General features: G+C 41.8%; 1 protein-coding gene across 2 annotated transcripts in view; it reads right to left on the bottom strand.

Annotated features, from left to right (window-relative positions):
• SLC15A2 (solute carrier family 15 member 2) overlaps window positions 1–24,377 on the bottom strand; it is a gene marked incomplete at its 5' end in the record, with an annotated part of 32,463 nt that overhangs the window by 3,301 nt on the left and 4,785 nt on the right. For both annotated transcript variants that reach the window (XM_084800495.1, XM_084800496.1), the window contains 16 exons: window positions 1,871–1,967; window positions 2,609–2,719; window positions 4,491–4,537; window positions 4,685–4,849; window positions 5,602–5,736; window positions 6,263–6,344; window positions 7,981–8,069; window positions 8,838–8,870; window positions 10,298–10,342; window positions 10,434–10,523; window positions 10,694–10,780; window positions 11,172–11,254; window positions 16,160–16,237; window positions 16,478–16,568; window positions 18,843–18,942; window positions 19,987–20,079. In XM_084800495.1, the coding sequence (XP_084656621.1) occupies window positions 1,871–1,967; window positions 2,609–2,719; window positions 4,491–4,537; window positions 4,685–4,849; window positions 5,602–5,736; window positions 6,263–6,344; window positions 7,981–8,069; window positions 8,838–8,870; window positions 10,298–10,342; window positions 10,434–10,523; window positions 10,694–10,780; window positions 11,172–11,254; window positions 16,160–16,237; window positions 16,478–16,568; window positions 18,843–18,942; window positions 19,987–20,079 (1,426 nt within the window). The remainder of the gene's footprint in view (window positions 1–1,870; window positions 1,968–2,608; window positions 2,720–4,490; window positions 4,538–4,684; window positions 4,850–5,601; window positions 5,737–6,262; window positions 6,345–7,980; window positions 8,070–8,837; window positions 8,871–10,297; window positions 10,343–10,433; window positions 10,524–10,693; window positions 10,781–11,171; window positions 11,255–16,159; window positions 16,238–16,477; window positions 16,569–18,842; window positions 18,943–19,986; window positions 20,080–24,377) is intronic.

Here is a 24,377-nt window from a genome sequence, read left to right as displayed (position 1 = left end):
CTGATTTCAGTCAGTTACAGTAAAAGTCCTTGAGACTGAAAAGTCTTTAATGTCCAAATGTCTTTGGCCCTAAGTCAAAAGGACATTCGGTTCAAAATAGTGAATTAAAGAATCTTGGTTTTCTTTAGTTGAGAATGCACATAATATCTAGGAATCCCTTCCTCCTTTTCTCCCTCCCTCCCTTTCTACCCCCCTCTGTGTATGTGTGTGTGTGTATTGCGCATGCATATGTGGTATGTGTGCGTGTAATTGCGTGTTCACGTGCATGTGTGTAGTCTCAGCATAAGAACAGACTATGGCAAGAGCCTCTGAAAAGGCAGATCTCAGATGCTCTAAGGCAGGTAGTTAACTAAATGAAACATACTGAGTAGAAACAATAAGGACTTTGCTGAGTTGAACCATCAAAGGGCAGAGCCAGTCACATGACATGGTGATATCTGTGATAAGATCTTCTGACATTATCACAATGTAAATAATACAAATGCTTAGGTAAGATCTATAGAATTCTAAATACCAGCCACTGGTTATTTTATTACTTATGTCAACGACACATAACCCAAGCAAGATAGGACCATGGAAGGAACTGGGTTCCACAACCTTTGATCTATGACTTCTATTTTAGATGCCTAATAGACACTGGGATTCAGAAACATCTAGAGAGACAGAGCGAGCAAATATTTGACTTAATACAAGAAATATAACTTTTCCAAGTTGTGTCTCTGAAAACTCAAGTGTTAAAGTTATAATACTCAGTATTTGAGAATGGGAGTTTATTTGGAAACAGGATGCTTATAGATGTAATTAGTCAAGTGAAATGGGTCACTAAGGTGGACTTTAGGGGAATACAGACAGAAATGCATACAAAGTGCTCTATGAAGATAAAGGTAAGCAATGAGATGATTATATTATACCTCAAGAAACAACAAATGACTAGAATTTTAGACATCTAGACATCATTTTATGGTCAATTGATTTTCAACAGAAGCATCACGACAGTTTAGTGTACAGTATTTTCAGCAAATTGTGTTGAGATGAATGTCGATCATTCATATATATGGATTATTATATGGGAGAGGCATGGAAAAGGTTCTTCTTCAACTCTCAGAATGAGTCAGCCTATATATACACAAAACACTCAACTTCTGTTTTGCAAGCCCCTTAGCTAATGTTAGTTTGTCATCGCAGTTCTATATACACAAGAGACATCAGTTTATGGTCAACTGATTTTCAACAAGAGGAGCATGACAATTTAGTGTACAGTCTCTTCAATAAATCATATTGAGAAGGCTGGAGGTCATTTGAATTATATGTCTCTTGTGTATGAAAGAGTAGAATATGATCCTTTAACAAAAGGTCCTTATGTAAAAATATTGAATAAAAATAATATTGAGAGGTGGTACTTAGAGGAAGTAATTAGATCATGAGGGGCTTTGACCTAATCAATAAATTGACTGACTGATGGATTTAAATTCTGAATTAGGTGTGATAGAAACTGGTAAGGGAGGCCTTCCATAGGTGTGGAGAAAGCAAATCCATGAGGGCATCTCCTTGCAGGGTATATCTTCTTCCTGACCCCTTTCTTTACTGTCCTCTCTGCTTCCTGGTCACCATGGCATTCCTGGCACCTTTTCTCCATCATGTCCTTTCACCATGATGTTTCTTCAATAGACTTACAAGCAATGGAGACATCCAACCATAGATGAAAATGTATGTGCATATATGTGTGTGTGCGTGTGTGCGTGCGTGTGTGTGTGTGTGTGTGTGTGTGTGTGTGTGTGTGTGTGTGTGCACATGCTTGTGGAGACATAGACAGAGAGAAAGGCAGCAGACAGGCACACAGAGGGAAGGGAGGGGGCTGTCAGCTACTTACATTAGTGATCACAAACAAATACGATGTGCCAAATTCTAGCTGACCTAAATCGAGAGAAAAGCCTTTGTCTTCTGTCTCACAGTGCACTGCAGGATACCTGCAACAAGATGAGATTTGGCTAGAGTAAACCACACCACTTAGGAATACTCCTCTATCTCCAGGAGAGAGAGAGAGAGAGAGAGAGAGAGAGAGAGAGAGAGAGAGAGAGAGAGAGAGAGAGAGAGATCTCCGTTCTAATGAGGAAAGTAATGAAGGCACTTGTCTTTGAAGGGAGACACTTCCAGGGCTGAGTTGCTTTCATGGTGTGTTTCTGCCTTGGAGGTACACTTCTTATTACTTTCTAAGTACATAAAAAATCTAACCCTGAAGAAAGACTGTACACATCAACTTCTATACATTTCAAGCCCATGAACTTTCCTCATGTAGATCTTATGACTTAGCAGAATAGAAACCTGAGAGGGGAATTCTGTGTAATGAGGCACCAAAGAGCAGGAGCCAAAATCAATAATGAACTTTGTGGCCCTCACAGGGGCAGGCTGTATTAACTACATAATGTGCTCATCACCACTCTCCTAATCTCAGCTGACTGGTGTAGGAATGAGAAGAGCCTGAGATAAAGAGGCTAGAATTAGAAAGAAGCAGAGATCTTCCTAGATCACAAATCAGCACAGATATGCCCGGGTCTGTCATCTAAATACAAAGATAAAAATAAAATGTCCAGACGGGCATGCCTCTTACTTTCCTCTTGGCACGGTTCGGTATGCAGATACTCCGTAGTCTTTGCCCACACTGAGGGGAGCATCTGTATCCAAGGAGATGTTGATGTCTTTATGCAAAGTGTTAATAAACCTGAAGGTAGACAAATTATTTATAAATCAGACAAACATATCCAAACAAGGACACCCAATACTGTATTGCTCATAACTATATTCTAGGTGTCTAAAATAGTGTCTGGGATAGAAACAAATAAACAAACAAATAAACTTGAATGGAAGAGGTTATCGCTAGCCTTAACTTACTCTAGGAAAAACAAGCTTTATTTTTCTAGAATATGACTGACATATACTCACTAGATGGCCAGGTAGATGGCTACAGTCACACGTGGCAATCTCACTTTCTTTTCTAATCAACTCAAGAAATGCCTAACTTCTTTCATTCTTTACTGTGCATGTGTGTCTCTACATGTTATATGGTTGTGTATGCAGGTGTACATGTGCGTGCACATGTTTGAGTGGAGGCCTGAAGTCAACCATGTATGTTATTTCTCAGGACGGCCATCCAGCTTGCTGTCTGAGACTGTATCTGTCATGGAGAGCTGGGGTTCAAAGTTCATGCCACCAAACTCAGTCTTTCACATGGGTTCTCTGCCTTGACTTTGGGTCTTCACACTTGTGCAGCCCTTCACCAACCTTGATGCTTCCCCAGGCATTTTTTTCCATCCCAAGGGTGGAATAATAACTCACCCTTAGGTGATTTAAGAGAAGCAATATAAACATAATTACATATAAAGATATAACACTTTATATTACACCGGTTATCTTCTTATCAAAGAAATGTAGTTTGACTCATGCAAAGCTTAGAGGCCCAGCCAAGAGAAGTCACTATATTTCAGTCGTCAGAAACCTTGGGCCCTTCCAGAATCCTTTTTCTAGTATTATGACTACAAGCCTCCCCTCAGAATGGGGCTTTTGGTTCATTTCTGTTTTTAATAATTTTAATCTTGGCCTTGCTCTAGAGATAAACAAGGCAGTTCCTTCTAGTGATGTAAAAGTTGGTCCTTCCTTATTTATGCCGGACGATCTATCCCTGCTGCCCATTGGTGTGTCACTGACTTTGGGTGGCTTGTCTCTTCTGAAGCACTTCAGGGCAAGTTGTTGCATGTGTTTCACTTTTCAGTGAATGGAGACTTTTCTTCACAGGTTCTTATCTACCTTAACAATGACTACCTGCTCTGCCATAATTTCTTTTTTTCACATCCAATTCCAGCCACAGTGAGCAGGTGGCTACCTGTCTATCTTTCCCGTGCCATCTGACAAGAGGATTAAAAACCAACTCTTAGCAGGGCAGTGGTGGCACACACCTTTAACCCTAGCACTTGGGACGGAGAGGCTGGCTGATCTCCAAGTTCGAGGCCAGCCTGGTCTACAGAGTGAGTTCTAGGACAGCCAAGGCTACACAGAGAAATCTTGTTTTGAAACCCCCTCACAAACAAAAACAAACAAAACCCCCCAACTCTTTTGATATATCTGTCAATGTATAATAGAATCCTCTATTTTATAGGAGAGGGATCTAACTACCAATAATGAAGGTAGGAATATTGGCTCACTTTTAAGTGTTTATCTGACAAACACAGACATTTGCAGTTATTTCCCGAGAGTAAGATAAATGGGTAACATTATGTAGAAACCCTTGGGTAGCATTAGGTAGAGAACAGAGGCTATCTACTGATTCAGGGCTATCTGCCAGTCCTACAGGAGGGAGCTTGCTGCCACATTTGCCTTTCCCTGTCCTAGAAAATGCCACAGACACCAGTGCCCTTGACTTTCTAAGAAGGAAAAAACCCTTGCTCAGAACAAGTGAAACACGAGGCCCCTTCATCTGATGTCCCCAACACTCAAACCTGAGCGCTGTCATCCCATCGGCTGGTTTGATTCCTGTATCCTTCACCTGCAATAGAGAAAAGCAAAAATCAGCAGGAGCTGACAAATGGAAACCCGTCAGCAGAACGTTTCCGTTTTCTGGCAGATCCTCGGTGGCTTCTGACGAGCCAGTCATCTTCCTTCAAAACGGACCTTGAGCAGTTCCCTAACTTACCAGCATACTGGAGATGCTGCCCCCGTCCTCATGAACAACCAGCTGGTAGCAGCTCTTCTCCTCCACAGAGTGCTCATTATGGATAGACAAGTTGTAATAATTGAGATGAAAATGCAAGTCTTCGCTTCTTGTCTCCAGGTGCAGTTTGGAGTAGCGCGTTGTGTTCTGTAGGATGAAGAGCCTGTGATGTTCACTTTCTATGCCAGGGCAGACATTACAGGTCCATAGCTTTGGGATGTGTGACCTCATCAGACACCATTTCTTTTTCTCTCTCTAAAGTAGCTATTTCATTTCTAGTATGCTAGCTCAAGACACGGAGGCATACACAAGGATGGACAGGAATGGTCATTATAGCATTATGCATAATAATAAATGCAGCAGGGTTGAGGAGACTGGCTTAGTGGTTAAGAACACTGGTGGATTTTCCAGAGGACTTTGGTTCGATTCTCAGCACCCACATGGTGGCTCGCAAACATTCGTAACTGCACTTCTGGGTGATCTGATGTCCTCTTCTGGACTCTGCCGGCACCAGGCACATACCTGGTATGTGTATACATGTATGTATACATGCAGGCAAAACATCCTCACACATAAAAATAAATAAAGATTAAGAAAAAAAACTTGCAGTAATAGAACTGTAGCTAAGTGGTAGAGCACGCACACCATATGCCTGATACCCTGGGTTCAATCCCCAGTATTGCCACAAAAGCAACAACAACAGCAAAAGCAACTTTGATTGTCTGTAAGAAAATGTTTAAATAGACTGTGCTTATGAGGTAGAATCTTATGCAATCACTAATATAATGTGATCAGAGATTATTTAAGGACATAAGAAATATAACAGAATGGTTAATGCCATTAAACAAGGCTGCTTATAGCACACACACTTTTCCTATTCGTCTGGGCCTACACCTCACCTGAAAAGAGCTGATGGAGTCCACCAAGAGAATCTTCTTTCTACTTCCTAGCACTGTCATCTTTATTTCACCATCTGCCACGTTCAAGACCCGTAGGAAAATCTCTTGGGAAGCTGGCTGGGGATGGGTCATTCCCTGAAAGACAGATAGAACAAGAAGAGATACCTTCTCCCTGCTAGCCAAGACGACACAAGTTTATCCCTCTGAAGAACATGTGGCTTAGAAACCTGAGAAGTCAACTTTTGTTTTGTTTTGTTTTGTTTTGTTTTTAAAGTGAGGAATCCCCCATTTATATGAAGCAAGCACCAATGGTAGGTACCAAACACATATTCCTTCAGTCCTGGTCTTATAGCTCATTAACCAAGAGGGGCTGTTTGACAGCCAGAAGAATTACTTGTGTAGCTACAAAGGCACCATAGAAACCTTTGCTCCCTAGGTGTCTTTGTGTTGTGGGTATTTGTGTTGTGGAATTTCCTGAAAACAAACTCTGAATCACTCAGGGGGAAAGTGGGCCTCGTAGGCACTGTTGCTGTATTCACTTAGATATGTACCAGTGTCTGTCCTGTGAAACGGATACTGCAGTGAGTCCCAAGGAATCACAACTGAGCACGTAGGAAAAGTGAATGGAGCAGATTGGAAGCTTAACATTTATTGAACTCACGTTTACTTTTATCTCTACAAGTGCTGCAACTGCAAATGCCAGGCATGCTAGGATCATACCAACAGCCATCTTCCTAAGTGATCTGTGGAGGGAAAGAAGAGATCGTTATTAACCCCCCCCCCTTATCCAGAGGTACAAAGTCCAGACTCCTTGGCCTTTCTTTAAAGATTTTCTTAGTTAATTCCAATTACTTTTGAAAGTATTTTCTAGAACTCTCCTTCAAACAGCGTTTTACTCAAGTCACATTTGACAACTCTTCTCTGTAATACATCACTTTTCTCGCCTTTACTTATGACTATAATGACTTTAGCCACTACATCCGATTATTAAAGGTAACAGCAATATAACCAGGTTTGTTATTTAATAGATATCAACTACTGTTGTTCTTCAGCTTCTTCTTCTTCTTCTTCTTCTTCTTCTTCTTCTTCTTCTTCTTCTTCTTCTTCTTCTTCTTCATCTTCTTCTTCTTCTTCTTTCTCTTCTTCTTCTTCTTCTTCTTCTTCTTCTTTCTCTTCTTCTTCTTCTTCTTCTTCTTCTTCTTCTTCTTCTTCTTCTTCTTTTTTTTTGTTTTTTGAGGCAGGGTTTCTCTGTGTAGCCTTGGCTGTCCTGGACTTACTTTGTAGACCAGGCTGGCCTCAAATTCACAGCCATCTGCCAGCCTCTGCCTCCTGAGTGCTGGGATTAAAGGTGTGCGCCGCCACGCCTGGCTTTAGAAGTCTTTGTTGGTCTGAGCATGAAGAAGGACTCTCTCCTCTATCTTCTTTGGCATTTCCACCTTCCCTTCTAGGGTCTTTACCATGGGTGTTTCCTAAGGTATTTACCATGTAATGGTTTTCTTTGTCTATGTTCTAGCTCCCTTACTAACCAGTGAACATCCTGGGGGGAAAAAAAAAGATCTGTGCCTGATTTACATTTTTATGGGCCTTGGTCCTAGACTCCCTAGTTCCTACGCCATAAATAACTGACAAGGGTGTTTGTGTGTGGTAAAGGGCTTGTCACTTTACTGTCACAGCTAGATTGCTGTGAAATCAGAGATGGGTGGAAGCTTGAACTGTCCCTCATCAAACTTTACAAGTGATACTTTCTACTCAGCATGGGGCAGGCTCCAGGGCATACTAACTAAAAATGACACTGTACCCAGTCCTACAAAGTCCTTTCTTAGTTTCATGGAAACAACAGACTTAAAAGAATTAGTTGTCATCAAAATCTTAGGACTTGGTCCAGGAGGCTGGCTCAGGGTGTAATGCTGTGAAGGCTGGTAGCCTGAGTTCAATCCCCAGAACCCACATGGCAGAGGGAGAGAACCAGTTCCCACAGGTTTTCCTCTGACTGCCACACATTTGTTGTGGCACATGCATTACTCCCTCCCCCAACACACACAAAATAAGTAAATAAGTGGACTTCTTTGGAGAAGCAGCATTCAAGGGCAAAGCAGCCCAGTTTTAGAAATCCCGTACCACATACCTTCCTAGACTCACCCCTACACCATACATTCAAGTCTGTAACCTTGGCATTGACTGTCACCAGTTAGACCTAGTGTCCACTTTTCCACATTAGTAAGAGTTTGTTAAACATGGAAAAATAGAAAATAACATATGATAAATCAAAATAAATAACCATTAAGTAGAAGCGTCCCAGCTTTGAATCCTCACAAAGCTGAGCAAACATTGAGTCCGTATGAGTCTATATGCATGACCCATGTGCTAGTGAGCACTTACGAGAAGTGGATTCCACACTTGGAGATCAGCCGATAAATGACAAGGTCAAACAACGGGATGAAGATAAGAACCAGGAAGGGATTCAGTACCTACAACACCATGGTAACAAGGATCAGCACAAGCGTCCCTCTGTCCTGATCACACTCTTACCTGTTTGCATGCCACCCTCTCATATCTACTCACTTTCACCTTAGTAGGTCAAAGAGTTTACATTTCTCAATCTCTTTATGCCTGAGACTCACTACCCTTGTAAAACATTTTAACCTACAAATATACCAAGGGGACAGGTTTTCTGAGCCTGTTTTGTCTGTCAGTCAAATTAAAAATCATTCTCTCCCATTGTCTCTTGTCTTCAGTTTCACAGCCTAGAGGGAAAAATAAGGGGCTAAAACAATTATCCTGAAAATCACCATCTGTGGGCAGAGAGTCTGACTTTGGTGCTCACGTAACAAAAGCTTATACTTTCTTTTTGTTTGTCTTGGTAGTTCTGGGGATCAAACCTAGGACATCTTGCATGTCAGACAAGTGCCACACCACTGAGCTACAGACCTAGCCTTGGATTTGTACTTTCCTTGACAATATCCTGATTATGCTATCTTGACATAAAGAGAAAATCCAGTGTTCACACGTTACCTGTGGGCTCACACTCAGTCTCTCTGGAGTTGGGCAGAACTACATCTTTAACTAAGGATGTGAGAAAGTAGAGTATGGCTCAAAGGAACTGTTTTCATCTCTCTATTTGAACCTCCTCAGCACAGAGAGGAGCATCAGATGGTGGCTGTTAACCCGAATGCTGCAGGTAGAGGTACAGACGAGGAAACGGAGCACATGTCTATGTCTCCAGGGAAGTCTCCTACCTGCATCTGATCCGGCTGAAGCACAAAAAATCCCTGAAACATTATAATTAGCTACAGTTAGATAGTAGCAGAAGACAAGGACAGCCCATCTTGGCAGTAGAGAAGAAGCATATAAAAACAATTCATCAAACTTCTGGTTCACGATCTTTGGGCAGAGAAGACACTTGGAGTGAATTCTGGCTATTTGCTAAAGACAGGTGGACCCCAGGGAGAAGATTGCTTCCTGTGTATGGGTTAAGTGTCCATTCTCCAAAATGCTTGGGGTTTGCAATCACTGTGGGTGTGCATAACAGAGACTGGGGGAGAGGCAGTAAGGCTGAAATTTAAATATGAAATTAATTTGTTTTGTACATATGCACTAGCTTGAGCGCAATCCACTCACTAGTTGGTAAGAATACTGTTCACTTGTGGTAATGCTCAGGAGTATTGTCTTTTAGAGCAAATAGGATATTTTCCTATTCAAGAAGAACTACATTTTGCTTGAGAGCGACAGAGTTGCATTGACATAGAAGTGGTAATATCAAAAGAAGAGGTGTTGTGGGCCGTGTGAAGTTGTCCCTGATGTGGACACTATGTTTCAAATTTGCTTTCCAGGGAATCAACAAGCAAACTGCTAATGGTAACTCCTGGACAGCTAGAGGAAGGGAGAGGTAAAACTATATTTTGGAGGCTCCTGGCGTCACCCCTCCCTGTCGCCTTCAGAATGATCAATATGACAATTTAGAGATGGGACAATCAAGAATAGAGACTGGACCAAAGGGTGGAGTGGACTGAAGATGGAGCGCTGGGAAAAGAGAAAACAATGTTACAACTTTCTCCTCTTCCCAAAGTCACAAATCAGACATTTTATTAATTTTCCCACAGGTCCCATGGGTCCCCGGCTTGATCCTGCCTGAGGCACAGGACAAGTCGTGTAGAAGCACCACTCGGGCTTTTTCTTGGTATGTCCTAAGACAGGCTTAAGTGCATGAAAATCACCAACCAAGCTTGACTTGCTTCATCTGCTGTCCTTTCAGCCCATCTCTGGGGTGGGTTTGTGATAGGGCGGGGTGGGGTGTGGCAGGGCGTGTGTGTGTGTGTGTGTGTGTGTGTGTGTGTGTGTGTGTGTGTGTGTGTGTGTTTGTGTGTGTGGCAGGGTGGGGATGTGTGGCAGGATGGGGAGTGGGGTGGGGAGGGGGGAACATCTGGCCATTTCCCACCCTTCCCCTCATGAATTCTAAAGACAAGACAATGGTTTATATTGCTAGCCTGACTTTGGTTATCTTTACCTATTCAGTGTTTTGGGGCTCAATGTATATCTCTAATGATCTCAAGTCAGTTATTTTTTTTTTAATCACAAATAATCTAATGATATATGTAGAAACAAATTAAAATTAGGCATGTACAAACTAAACGAATTACAAATAAATTATGTATGGTGAAGAACTTAACAGACCTCTTTGGGAGTGTTTTCAACTCACCAAATTTCCATTCATTTTGATGGCTTGCAGGGTCCACCGCGAGCCCTAGAGGAGACAGATCATGTGGTCAGACATACTTGATCCTACCGTTCAAAAGAGGATGAGGGAAGGCATATCCTTCAGAAAACACTAGTACCTGTTGGTCCAGAAGAGCCCAGAACATGGGCAATGGGATATAGAGGAACAGTACCCTGGTCAGTGCCTTCACATCTGTAACGAGGTGCTTCTGCGGGGAGGGAGAAAGAGCAGGCAGAATTGCCTCAAGCTCCAAACGTGCCTTTCTTGCTTAAAGTAGAAATGGTCAAAAACAGTGAAAGAAGAGGTCAAATGCGCCAGAAGGAAAGGAATTGGAAAGGTTTTGTAGAATTGCGAAGTCTTCCTGAAGTCTTTACTTACGGGGTATTTTTCGGCTGCCCAGTCTAGCCAGTGCTGTCGCTGCGGAACGTCCTCAGAACGGTTCCTGAAGCGGTTGCAGACAGCAAACTAGGGCGGGGACCAGAATCAGAGATAGACAAAAAAGAAAGCACCCCTGCCCCGATTTTCCTAATTCGTTATCTCATCTCTCAAGCACATACTTAGAATTTTATCAAATACTGAATTCTAATATCTAAGGTTTAATTTTTTATCTTTCCTTATTTCCCAATAGCATTTTGCCTATTGAAAAAGTAACTACTTCTTAGAACTTAACTGTCAAGTGGAGGCAAGGAGGGAATCAATCGAACTCAGTTTGCCAAAAGGTAGCCATGTAGAAGGAAGATGGCTGAGAAAAACACACACCTGTGTGTGGAGAACTGCACTTTCAGTACAGAGTCTGTCTTTTTTTTTTTTTTTTTTTACTTATAAAGGCAAGGAGGCAGGCAATTCGTGAACTTACCCATATGCATTTGATAACTTGAGCCACTATGTTCCCTTCGGGAGGAGGTTTCCGGTACATCTTGCTTCCCATTGCAAACACAACTGCAGCCAATACACAGACAACGGCCTCAGTCTCTCATTTAGAAAAGTCAGTGTTCTCATGAAACCCCGCAGGGAACTGACTTTCACTCCCTGACTTCACAGTCACCAAGAGAAGAGAGTGGTCACTTGTGGAGAGATAGTCACTGAGACCTTCGAGGGATATCAGTCATCTTTGGTCCTTCCCCCCCCCCCTTTATTTTGGTCCATCTCCATATCTGATATGACAGCAACTTTGACTAATTTTTCTTTCTTGAATGGTTCGCTCAGCTGTCCTCTCTTTCACATGACCACTCCGCCTCCCTTACTCTACCTAGAGCAATTTCTACCTCAGACACTGAAATGTCCATCAATTTGATTCTCATTTTCTAGACAGTTCCTTCCGCCGCTGCCCCCCCCCCCCAGACAGGCGTTCTCTGTGTGGCCTTGGCCGTCCTGGGCTCACTTTGTAGATCAGGTTGGCTTCGAATTCACAGCGACCTGCCTGCCTCTGCCTCCCGAGTGCTGTGATTAAAGGCGTGTGCCACCAAGCCCGGCTGGCAGCTCCTTCTTTAGTCTAATGTCAAATTAATTTTTTTTTTTTTGTCCATGGTCTTCCTAAAAAACCAAGACTCTTACCAGGAAAAACCTTCCTAAATTCATCATCATCCTATCATCTGTTGAAGGGTTATCCTTATGAATAAATTATCAATTATTTTATATAATCTCAAGTAATTTGTATGTATATATATATGTATATATATACTACTATTTCCATTTTAAACATAAGTAAATACTAGAGAAATGAAGTACCATGTATAAGATTCTGCAGGTAGAAATTGCCATAAATAGCATTTTGACATGAGGCCTCTGAATTTAAACAAAACAAAAACCTGTGCTCTCAGCGTTTGTGATGGATAGTGTTGTCAACCTGACAAAACCTAGAGTCACCTGTGCAGGATCCTCCGAGAATGTCTATAAAGGATTAGCTTAATCGGGTTAATTGATGTGGAAAGACCCACCCTACATAAACTGCAACATTTCCTGGCCCAGGTCATAGACTAAATGTACCTGAGCACTTGCAGGCGTCTACTAGCCCATTGTCCCCTGCTCTTGACCGTGGCTGTACCGTGACTAGTTGCTTCAAGTAGGACAGTAGGTGGAAAATATATGGCCCCTCCCCTTTAAAAAGCTCACTTAGCCTATGATTTCTTACCCTGTTTCTTTTTTTTTCACTTTTTAATTAATTCATTCATATTACATCTCAATAGTTATCCCATCCCTTGTATCCTCCCATTCCTCCCTCTCTCCAGCTTTCCCCCTACTCCCATCCCCTATGACTGTGACTGAGGGGGACTTCCTCTCCCTGTATATGCTCATAGGGTATCATGTCTCTTCTTGATAGGCTGCTATCCTTCCTCTGAGTGCCACCAGCCCCCCCCCCTTGGAATATACCCAGAAGAAGCGCCAGCACACAACAGGGACATATGCTTAGCCATGTTCATAGCGGCCTTCTTCGTAATAGCCAGAACATGAAAACAGTCTAAGTGTCCCTCAGTAGAAGATTAGATAAAGAAACTGTGGTACACACACTATGGAATACTATTCAGCTATTAAAAACAAGGAATTCCCAAATTTTGTGGACAAATGGATTGAACTAGAAATGATCATAATGAGTGAGTTAACCCAGAAGCAGAAAGACTTACTCACTTATATCTGGACACTAGCCCAAGGGGCATGTCCCATGAAAGTCTTCACTTATCAGGAAAGTGGGACAGAGAGGAGAACATCCTATTGGGACTTTAGGTGAGAGAATCATGGGAGAATGGGGAAATAGAAGGATCTAGAGGGTCCTAGAAACTTATAAGAACATTATGATGGGAAGTTCTAGGCCCAGGGGTCCTGCTCAAACTATGGCACCAGCCAAGGACTACATGTGCAGTAAACACTGAACCCTGACCCAGATCTTGCCAATGGGCAGGACATTCTCCACAGTTGAGTGGAGAGTGGGGACTCAGTTTCACACGAACTCTGGTGCCCCATATTTGACCACGTCCCCTTACCCTACGTTTCACTACTCTTCCTTAAGTACCCCCTACTCCAACCCCTATCCATAATTTCTTCTCCCCACTCCCAAATCCTAGTCTATACCATTCCTATTCTTCATCTCATTCAATGTATAACCTACATCTTGATTTCTTAGTTGCCTTTTTATTTGTCAAGTAATTGGCGAGGAGCTAGCCCTCCTTCCTTCCCTCCCTCTCTCTCCACTTTTTCTTTCTTTCTTTCTCCCTCCTTTCATCTTTGAGGCAGGGTGTCTCTTTAGAGCCCACTCTGGAACTCACCATGTAGCCTAGGCCAGAGTCTAACTCAGCCCTCCTGCCTCTTCCTCCAGGGGGCTAAGATGACAAACGTGTCACTACATTTGGAGTCTCTAAGCTTTATTTAAAGACTTTTCTTTGTTGCCTGTCCTTTAAATGCTGTTGCGCCTCTAGAATTTGAGTCCAGGTCTTCTTTTCGACCTCACTCTTATTTCCTCATAGTTTTCTATTTTCAAGGATTAATTGCTTGCTACACCTTACAAACTCAGATCTGTATCTAAAACCCCATTGTTTTTCTCTGGGCCCTAAAACAGTATTTCCAAGTAACTATTTGGTGATGCCCTTAGATGTGTTGAGAGTGCCTACAATGCCACTTGTCCCGACCAAATCCACGGACACTGCCCTAGCCTGTTCATGCTCACTATATCAGTTAACGATGCTGTGGCCTAGCTTGTGGCTAAGTCAGAACCCTGTATCCAACAGTGTCTTATTTCTTCCCTCATTTCACAGATCCAATCATACCGAGGCTTGCTGATTCAACAGAGACCAAGACTAGGTGAGCTAAGACGCTCACCTCAAGTGCAAAATGTAAAGGAGTATAATAGAGTAACCAAGTTCAATAGTAGCCTTGCCTCACCTTCAACCCAACTTCTTCATCATGCAAACCACTGAAAAACAAAACACTCCAAAAACTAAAAATCCAACAATCATTTCTCTACTCAAAACCCTTTTGCTGATTCTTTACTGTCTTCACAATGAAGTTTTAATTCTTTTGTGGCCTACATTTATTTTGTTTCTGGCAGTTCCCCCCCCCCCCCGCTCTTCCTCTCTCTCTCCCTCTCTCCTTCCCTCCCTCCCTCCAGATAACCTGAATATAATATAGCCTTTGAACAGCTATGATATCTCTCCTTTAAAGACACCAACCATATCTTTTTTCCTTATGGTCCCTTCTTTGATGAACTGCTATACATCCTTGAGGTCTTGTCTTATTCCAGAAGTCTTCTCTGTAGGCAAACCCTTACAACCTCCAGAGCATCCATCAGAAAAGCCCTTCTAAGAGCACAATAGCTTTCTCTATACCTTCCTCATTGTGACGTTGACTGTACTATATGGTAAATCCCAATTTATTTGTCTGGATTACTCTTCCTGTGCTTATATAAATTTCTTGAGAAGATGAACAATATAACTGTTTAAATCACCAATATGGTTCCAATACCTAGCACAAAACCTGTCACAGAAAATATTATCACTATGAAATCCACCAGCTGACTAACAATGACAACTGTCGCCTATTTTAACAGAAAACGTTTTAGTTCCAGAGTCTTTTTGAGCTCCACAATTGCTTTAATGTCTAAATATTATCACTGGGCAGTGATACAGAGAAGCTTCCATGATGCTAATAAAATGGAAAAAACAAGAAAGTGCTTGTGAAGACATTTGGCATTGGAGGAAGAAGGAAGCAGAGAGTATTTGATCATGGCTCTCCCAATTTTTGGAATTGGCACTGTATTCCTTTCAGACTCTCTGGAGAAAATAAACCAAACATTGAGTCCCTGGATCCTTTTCCTCTGTTGAGCTCTTTATGTGTTTGGACTGGATACAGGCCAGAGGGGTGTCACCCAAAGGCTCAGAGTGCGAACAGGTTTCCAGGTCAATGACTAGAAACAATTACACCCAAGCCTCCCCTTAGGGGACTTGTCTAAACTAACAGGCCCATATATCCCCCATCTTTTCCAGGACAAGGTTCTCAATGCACAAAAGAATGCCACTTGCTCTAAGTTGCATTACATCCTAACTACTTATCCAACTCCTCTTTAATTCTCTTTGTTCAAGGGAAAATTCCTTGGGAGCTTTGCAGAACAGATAAAAAAAAAAAAAAAAAAGCTAAACCTGGAAGCTGCTTTAAAATGCCCAAGCAATCAAAGGTAGTATGTGCTTAGCAGAAAAATGAGTAGTCTCAGATGACATAAGCTAGTTTGAGACAGAGGCTGAATTCTCTTCTTTCCTTCTTTGCATATTTCAGCAATAAGCAATGAGTTTCGATCCTGACTGCACACAAGAATCACTTAAGAATGCCAGGCCATGGTGGGGCTCCCCTTTAATACCAGCACTCAGGAAGCAGAGGCAGGCAGAAGGAAAATCACCTGATATATTAAATTTTTGTAGGTGCTCAAACTTCTAACTGACAGTCCTACATGTACTCCAAAGATTGGGTTTTTAAAAGCTCCTTTGAAATGTATTAACTGTGTGACTCGGGCACTTTTTTAAAAAAAGGTCTGTGGGACTGGAGAGGTGGCTCAGAAGTTAAGAGTACTTGTTGCTCCTTCAGCGCACCTGGGGTAGATTCCTACTACCCACATGGTTGCTTACAATTGTCTGTAGCTCCAGTACCAGAGGATCTGATGCCCTCTTCTGGCCTCTAAGCACACACGTGGCAACTAACATATACTGATACATGGAAAAATCAAGAGAAATCACTACAATAATACTTGTCTAATAGGGCTTAGTGTAAAGGCTAAATGAAATGGTTTATATAGCGTGCCTACATGATGCCTTCCACGTGTCAGGGATCAACAGCTGTTAGTTTCCATTTCCCACTAACACTCACCAAGAGCTAGTACCATGAGCAACCCGGGAATTCCAAAAGCAAGTGCATAGCAGTCTTCCCCAAAACACTTCACATCTCCTGAAGAAAACAGGAAGGGAAGAGCAATTATGAGTCATAGATCTGTGATATTTTACTCTGTAGGGTCAAGCTCTTGGTGTAGACATAGCTATCCTCTTTTCTTCCCATCATCTACCCATTACCCTTATTTTAAGCCAGACCAATGGAAGCTAAAATGCCCTCTCATATATTTACAAGGCCATAAAGAAAGAGAAGCTGGACCACCTGAAGCTGTGAACGGCCCATTGAAAGAGTCCTAACCTCTCAGCATGGGTGTGATGAACGTAGAAATCAAGCTTCCTGCATTGATGGAGAGGTAGAAGACTGAGAAGTATCTAGTCCGAGCATCTGCCTGGAATGAGACAGATCAGAGAAACATAGATACTCCATGTTTAAATTCGCAGGAAGACATAAAAAGCAACAGGTTCAGATAGCACTTCCATGATATGTGACTATCTCATTAGCTCTTGAATACAGTAGTTGGCTGACCCGAGACAAGCTTTTGCTCACCTTCTAAACTCCATCATAAACCCTTCAAGACCTGGGCAAAAGCCAGGCAGTGGTGGCGCACGCCTTTAATGCCAGCACTAGAGTGACAGAGGCAGGCGAATCTCTGTGAGTTCGAGGCCAGCCTGGTCTACAAAGCGAGTCCAGGACAGCCAAGGCTACACAGAGAAACCCTGTCTGGAAACACAAAAACAAACAAACAAACAAGGACCTGGGCAAAAGTGATCAATCTCACTTTTGTTCTCAATACCGTTCTTATGTCCTATAGATATTTATTATACTATTACTTTGCTTGTATTAAATATCTATTTTATTCAGTGTGTTGTGAGTTCCTTCAGGGCAGAAAGTTTATTCTGTAATGCCTAGTATCTAGAACAAATGCTAAAATACATTGGATACTCAATAAATGTTTATTGACTGTATTAATTAATCAAGTGACTCCTTGAGTTAGTGAATATATTTTGTGAAGTGTATGGTAGGTACAACAGTGTAGTAAGCTTTCATTGTTCTAGGAGAAAAATAGAGCAAGAGTCTCAGGAAGATGTTCCTGAGAGTGTGAAAGGACATCAGTTGGCTGAGAAGTGGTTTGCAGAAGCTTGGGGGTGAGTTTTCTCTATTAATTGAAATATGTCTGTGGGCCAGCTACTAAATACAACTTTCAAATAAAGCTTCTCATGGGTGACTCAGTACCCAGAGTGTATGTACTTCTTTCTGGCTTTAGCTCTTCCTGGCTCTCTAGAACAATCAGCCCTGCCCCATGCTGCATTTTTGTGACGTGCTTTGCTCCCTCTTCTTGTTCCCGTCTACATATTCTTGCCCATCTAACTTGTGTGGTTTATTGTACACAGAAGGTCATCTGCAAAAGGTTTGTTATTTCTCCAATGTCAGCAAGTAATTAGAACTCATAGATCCCAGAACAAAGTGTTCCAGATGGACCAAGTGGTCTGCAAGGCAAGAAAAGCATAGGAAGATAAGACACAAAGAGAGAAAAAAAATAAAGATGGAGATAACAGACCTTGTGTAAGAGAGAAAACTGAGGAGGGAAGGTGGAGGATGCGTAAAGATTTGGGAGGGGAGAGGAAGAGAGAAAACAGCCAGAATAAACAGCTATGGGAGAAAGAATAGATTCATGAAGAAGACTACATACATGCATGCATGCATACATACATACACATACACAGTGTGAAAAGTGAAGAATTTACAAGTGTTTGTTAGTTCAAAACTAGATTGTTCCCTTGTGCATTTGCCATAGCTTCCCCGAATAGGCTCATTTCCACTTTGGTCTTATATCCCCCACAGCTTCTATCAACAATGGAAAGTGTTAGGAAGAGACCATCCGGGCAAATCTGTCTATAAAATGGAGTTCTGCTTCGTTCCAACTGATAATTCTCCCCTTCACAAAGTCACCTCCGCACTATGCTTCTCATTCCTAAAGCACTCCCACATTAACTCTCAGGGACCTCAAGTGAAAGTTCGGCCACTTTCCAATCCTCTGTAAAGTTTTTTTTCCTTTCATGAAGCAAGCACCTGGCTTCCTATAGCTTTCACTTCTTGGGCTCAGATTTAAACATGGTCATGCCCCAATATTTATGAACAGCTACAGATAATTTTCTCCTTGGGTTTTGTTTGTTCATTTGTATTTTGTTCTTGAGTCAGCATCTTGCTGTATCCTGGGCTGGCTTGGAAACAGACATGTAGCTGAGGATGACCTTGAACTTCTGACCCTCTGCCTCCCCTTCTGAATGCTGGGGTTACAGGTATATGGGCCACCATACTCAGCTCAGACTCTGCTGGGGAACGGGCCCAGGGTTTTGCGGGTGCTGCTCACGTACTCTACCAACTGAGCCACATCTAAGCTCCCTTGCTGCTTATCTTATCCAGTCTCTGTGTCCTCATTTATCCATCACATGGCATGGTTACCTCCCACCTTGGGCACTTTCCTTTAAAGGAGCGTTAGTTTTCTCTCTGCTGATGACCAGCGGCCAGGGAAGAACCCAACTCCCCGGACAGGATCTGATCAGTGAATTACTTCAATCTGGCAAATGGCCACTTGACAGGCTCCCCATTTTCATGCTGGCTACACACTCTTGGATTACAGACACAGCAAGACTCTTCTTACATGTTTTTCTTCAAACTGGTCTCCGCCAAAAGCTGCCACACACGGTTTGATACCTCCTGTCCCCAGAGCTATTAGACTCAGGCCAAGCAGTGATAAGATTCTGAAATGGAGAGGTAAGGATGCTATAACCATGTTGATACCAAACCGGCTGCAGAGATGCGCTATAAGGACACATAGGAGGAGGAAAAAAAAAAAAGACAACATCTTTTTTGCACATCTACCTCATGGGTTCTTTCTACTTGCCTCCAGTCCAGGAACTAGTCATGAGAACTTATCATCTTCATATTCAAACCTCTGCTAGAGACTGTGTTGCCTGGGAAACTCGGCCTGGTAGCTCCATTTGTCCTTTGTGTGCATGAAATGGAAAAAGACACTGCAGGGACTTGGAAGCTAGCACACTAGGTTTTAATATTATCTTAGCAATTCAACCAAAAGCTCTTATGGACTCTAGTCTTGCATACCCTCTCTAACTACAAAGTAAACGATTGAAGTTTATAATACATAGGGACAGCAGCAATAAGTTTTATGAAACAGTAATAAGGTATTTATGTTTATTGATTTTCAGGTCAAATAACAAATGTGACTCAGTGTATGTATGTGTGTGTGTTAAACTGATTATATATTAACATCTATCAAATGCTCTGTTGTATGACCATCAACATGTGAAGCAAAGAGAGACAGTAAAGTGAGAACATGTAGAGCTACACATAAATACCCCAAGCTCTAAATATGACTTTTGTAATATCAATAAATACTTTTAAAGTTTATGACAGTGTACAGACATAGATGAGTTAGTGAAGGAAAACAGAAGGGAATAAAGGTTTTTCTTATTTTCATGCAAATGACTTTTTATGAAAAGGATACTAATTAGGCATCCCACTTGTTTTCAATGTTTACTTAATAATAAAAAAAAAGAGACCTGATAATGTAGGGTAAGGGTTCAATAGCTCATAAAGTTTTTTATTTTAATAAGTCTGGCAATAAAATTATACATTAAGAAATAAAGGAGACCAAAAAAGAAACAAAGAAAGAAAGAAAGGAGAACCTCTGGTATAAACTAGAAATGCACCTGCAGTGACTGCCTGGGACATATACCTGCCTAATGTAAGGAAAGCGGCTCAGCTGATTTCACGATTTTACTCACGTATGTAGCGTTTTTCCTCCCAGGATTGGGATGGCACCCAAAGACTTGAATACATGGCCAAGAACGTACACCAGGGAGAGATAGATGATTGTCCTGTGAAGACAGTGAAATCAGTCAGTTAATGCAAGTCTGTATTATTCAGACTTGAGTAATAGCCAGGGTTCCCACTGTTCTCAGTAAACCGAGGAGGAGGAGCAGGAGGAGGAGGGGGAGGGGGAGGGGGAGGGGGAGGGGGAGGGGGAGGGGGAAGAGGAGAAGGAGCCTGGAGCGGAGGAGGAAAGAACGAACTGGGAGACAGGTGGAAACAATGATGAATGCAGTGAAAGGAGGAGGGCAAAGGCGTGTGGTTCCTCAGCCTGCAGCAATTTCCTCAGAGGTCACAGGCGTTTCTTTCCAGTCTTCTTCCCAAATCTACACTCTGCTCTGCTCCGCATCCTCAGAGCAGCCCTAACATACAGGCCTGTCAGGAACTAGGTGGGTTTGTAGCAAGCACAGTGCTGTTTTCAATTAGTGAGGTCAGTAGAACAGGATGACGCCACCTGCTGTTCCTCAAGCAATGTCTCTCAGCTCTAGGGAGCGAGGTGAGCGAAAGATGAAGGCTGAGTAGATACCAATGCACTGAGATGTGCTGACAGGCAAAGGAGTTTTAGGTTCAATCTTGGTAATTTGGGCACTTGGGCTAACTATAAACTCCATGACAGTTTCCACATAGATACTTTACCCAAAATAGGAAAAGTTCAAAGGACTGGAGCTGTTGGGTGAGTTTTTAAAAAGTCATGCAATTGGTAAAAAATGAGGTTTTTCCCTTGTGGACTTGAATAGCAAATAAATAGCCAACTAAGGAATCCCAGTAAGAACATTTGTAGACATCTACACACTGGCATGGTACAATACCGCATACGCCTTATGGGGATTACCATAAGTGGAATGTATATCATCTATATATAAATGGAATGTTAATGCCGTAACACACCTTCATTATATAGTTGCTTTTTTATCACTTTAAAATGTTTTATGCCTGTAATTCCTGCTCCAAAGTATCTGAGACCCATTCCATGCCTCTTCAGGCACTCGCATACACACACAGACACTTACACATAAAAATAATAAAACTAAATCTTTAATATTTCTTTAGATAAGAGTTGGGGATTCTGGGTACCCATTTCCTCTTATATAGCTTGGGTTCTGGAACAGTAAGCAGAAAACATCTTTTAGTAGTATTTCTTTAGTGTTTAAACAATCTTCCTAATGCTGTGAGTCTTCTACTTTCAAGATAGCATGGGGGGGAAGTATACACACACACACACACACACACACACACACACACACACACACACACACACACATACACGGTGGGGAGAGTTAGCAAAAACATTAAACAGAAACAGAGAGTCTGAGACAGAGATAAGGGAAGGAGACAAGTTTGAACATATAAAGAAGTTTTTTCCTCCACTGAGGCAAGGCTGTCACTTCAGCTTTTAAAAAATGAAAGAGGAGATTTTTTAAAATCAGGAAAAAGGGCTGGAGAGATGGCTCAGTGGTTATGAACACTCACTGTTCTTCCAAAGGTCCTGAGTTCAATTCCCAGCACCCGCATGGCAGCTCACAGCTGTCTTTGGATGTGCAGATGTACATTCAGGTAAAGTACCCACATACATGCACACACACACACACACACACACACACACACACACACACACACACTTTTAAAATCAGGGATAAAGTATGGTGGCAGGAATACGAAGTTAAGCACCAGATTGACGCCATCATCTGTATGTGTATGAGGGCTCTCACATACAGGTCCACAAACACATCCATATGTCCACAAGGGAAAAAATTATCCAATTTTTAATCACTCTCTTTCTGAAGGAGATATCAAGTCATTCCCTAAAATATGTTGTTTTAAAAAAAAAATCAAGGCCCAAAGCAAATAAAATCATCTTCATTACCGTCCACACCTATTTTCAGGCTCAATTATGTTTTAGACAATAGTGCATAGGCTCAGCTATAGAAAAAGACAGCAGTGAAAACATTTTAGGTGTCTCATTCCATCTTCCAGTTTAGAGACAATGATTACAGAAATAAAGTGGTGGCAACAGGGAGCAGTTGGAATAAGTATTGAAGGGGTGCGTGTGAGCTACTGAACACCTAGAAACTCATTGATTCAATGTGGGGACCTAAGGAAGCTGGGAAAAAGGACGGCCAGGTTGAATAGAAATATGCCATTATAAGTGTGTACTGGGATCTGAACTCAAGGTCCCAGGACTTTGAGTAGTGATCTGCATGTAGCTGAGCTACATACCTCCAGACTTGCTAAGGGCCGGTCAGTCTGGAGAAAGGAAAAACTGAGAGTCATCACTTGGAAGAAATCTGACATTTAGGAAGGAGCTAAGCAAATAAAAAACAAACGTGGGGGTAGATTAGAAACAACCCAGAAGGGCTGGAGAGATGGCTCAGCCATTAAAGGCGAGGCTCACAACCAGAAACAACCCAGAAATGTAAAAGTAAGATAATGAGGGAATACAGTGTTGGAGAAGGCAAGGAAATTTCAAGGATTCGGGGATGATAAACAGGCTGAAGTACTAAAGGTAGTAAGTTCAGAGTAAGTGAGAATCTAAAAATGGATACTGTAATTTGTCATAGAGGTCATTATCAGTATCCTGAGAAATTTCAGTAGGTGAAAAAAATGATTTATACCATCTCCTATTGAAATGACCTCAGTTTTATTTAATTAAAGCTATTTGAACTCTAACACTGTGTGTGTGTGTGTGTGTGTGTGTGTGTGTGTGTGTGTGTGTGTGTGTGTATAATCTCTTTATGCTCATGATTATTTGGACAAATAAGGGATGTTCAACAAACATTTAAATTTGGATCAGATTGAATTAAATTCTATTCTTTTACACTGAATTATATTACTCTGTCATAAGAAATGATGATAAAGAGAAAGAAAAATGGCTAACATATAGACGCTTTCTTAAAAATCGTGGGAGTGGTTGTTGGAGAAAAAAAAAAGAAATCAAGATTTTTGCTTGCTTATTTGAAGATACTAGAGACTTGTACCTGTTCCAGTACCGGGAAAGACCTTAGCACTGAAGAAGAATTTGAAAGCTAGAGAGAATAGTTTAGGTAGTGGTGACAGCTCTGTAAAAATTCAGATTGAACATGCAAGACTTTTGGGTTTGTGAAATTTATGTAAATTACACTTCAATAAAAATGTTTTTAAAAAATCAAGTAAAATTGAGCTGAGAGTACAAGCAGACCACCATACAACAAGGACGTTTGCTCAGCTATGTTCTTAGCAGCATTATTCGTAATACCTAGAATCTGGAAACAACCTAGATGTCCCTCAACGGAAGAATGGATAAAGAAACTGTGATACAATGTAATAACTAGTCAGCTATTAAAAACAAAGAAATCTTGAAATTTGCAAGGAAATGGATAGAACTAGAAACAATCATCCTGAGTGAGGTAACCCAGACCCAGAAAGACACACATGTATATACTCACTTGTAAGTGGATATTAGCCCAAAATAAATCTCCTCTGAGAGACCCCACGCAGCGGCAAATTGGCAGATACTGGGACTTGAAGCTGGACTCTGGGCGGAGTGCTGAGAGTGCTAGGGAAGAGTGGGGAAGGGGGGATGGAAGGTCCAGAAGGGAGCAGGCAGTCCATTGGGAGACCATCAAGGCCTGCAGATCTCGACACAGGGGATCCTGCGCAAACTGATGCACCAACCAAGGACAATGTATACAGAGAACGAATACCCCCTGTTCAGATGTAGCTGAAGGACAGCTGATTCTCCACGTGGGGAAGCAGGGAGTGGGACTTCTGATGAACCTCTGACAGGCACTCTGGTGCCCAAGATTTGATCACTGTCCCTAGACAAGATGGCCTTGTGGGCTGGCACACAGAGGAAGGGAGTGCAGGCTATCCTGATGAGACCTAATAGGCTGTGGCCAGACAGTGGGGTACCAAGGCCTCCCCATGAGATGTCTAGGGGAAGGGAACAGGGCAGAAGGGCGAGGAAGGGTGGGAATGGGAAGATAAGTGCGGGCAGATAACAATCAGGATGTGATGTGAATAAATTATAATTAATTTTAAAAAGTAATTTAAAAAAGTATAAGTAGAGAGTATTAAATTTCCTCCAAAATATTTAGGAAGCTGTTGTTCACCAAATCCTGAAATTGCACTTCTTCAAACTCAAAGGAAGTTGTTTTAAAAATACAACTGCAGTGTCAGCTTTTATTCTATAATGGAATGACTAGACCATAAATTGTATTTTTCATTCTTTGTGTAATTCTGATCCATATCTGAATGAATTCAATGATTACTACTACATAACTAACAAATATAGCCACTTACCTACCTTGCCTCTCTGAAGAGACTGTAT

The sequence above is a fragment of the Acomys minous genome, assembly GCF_964271855.1.
Source record: "Acomys minous genome assembly, chromosome: 11".
Lineage (NCBI taxonomy): Eukaryota > Metazoa > Chordata > Mammalia > Rodentia > Muridae > Acomys > Acomys minous.
Note: the sequence above shows the minus strand (reverse complement) of the source record. Positions and strands in the feature narration are given on the sequence as shown.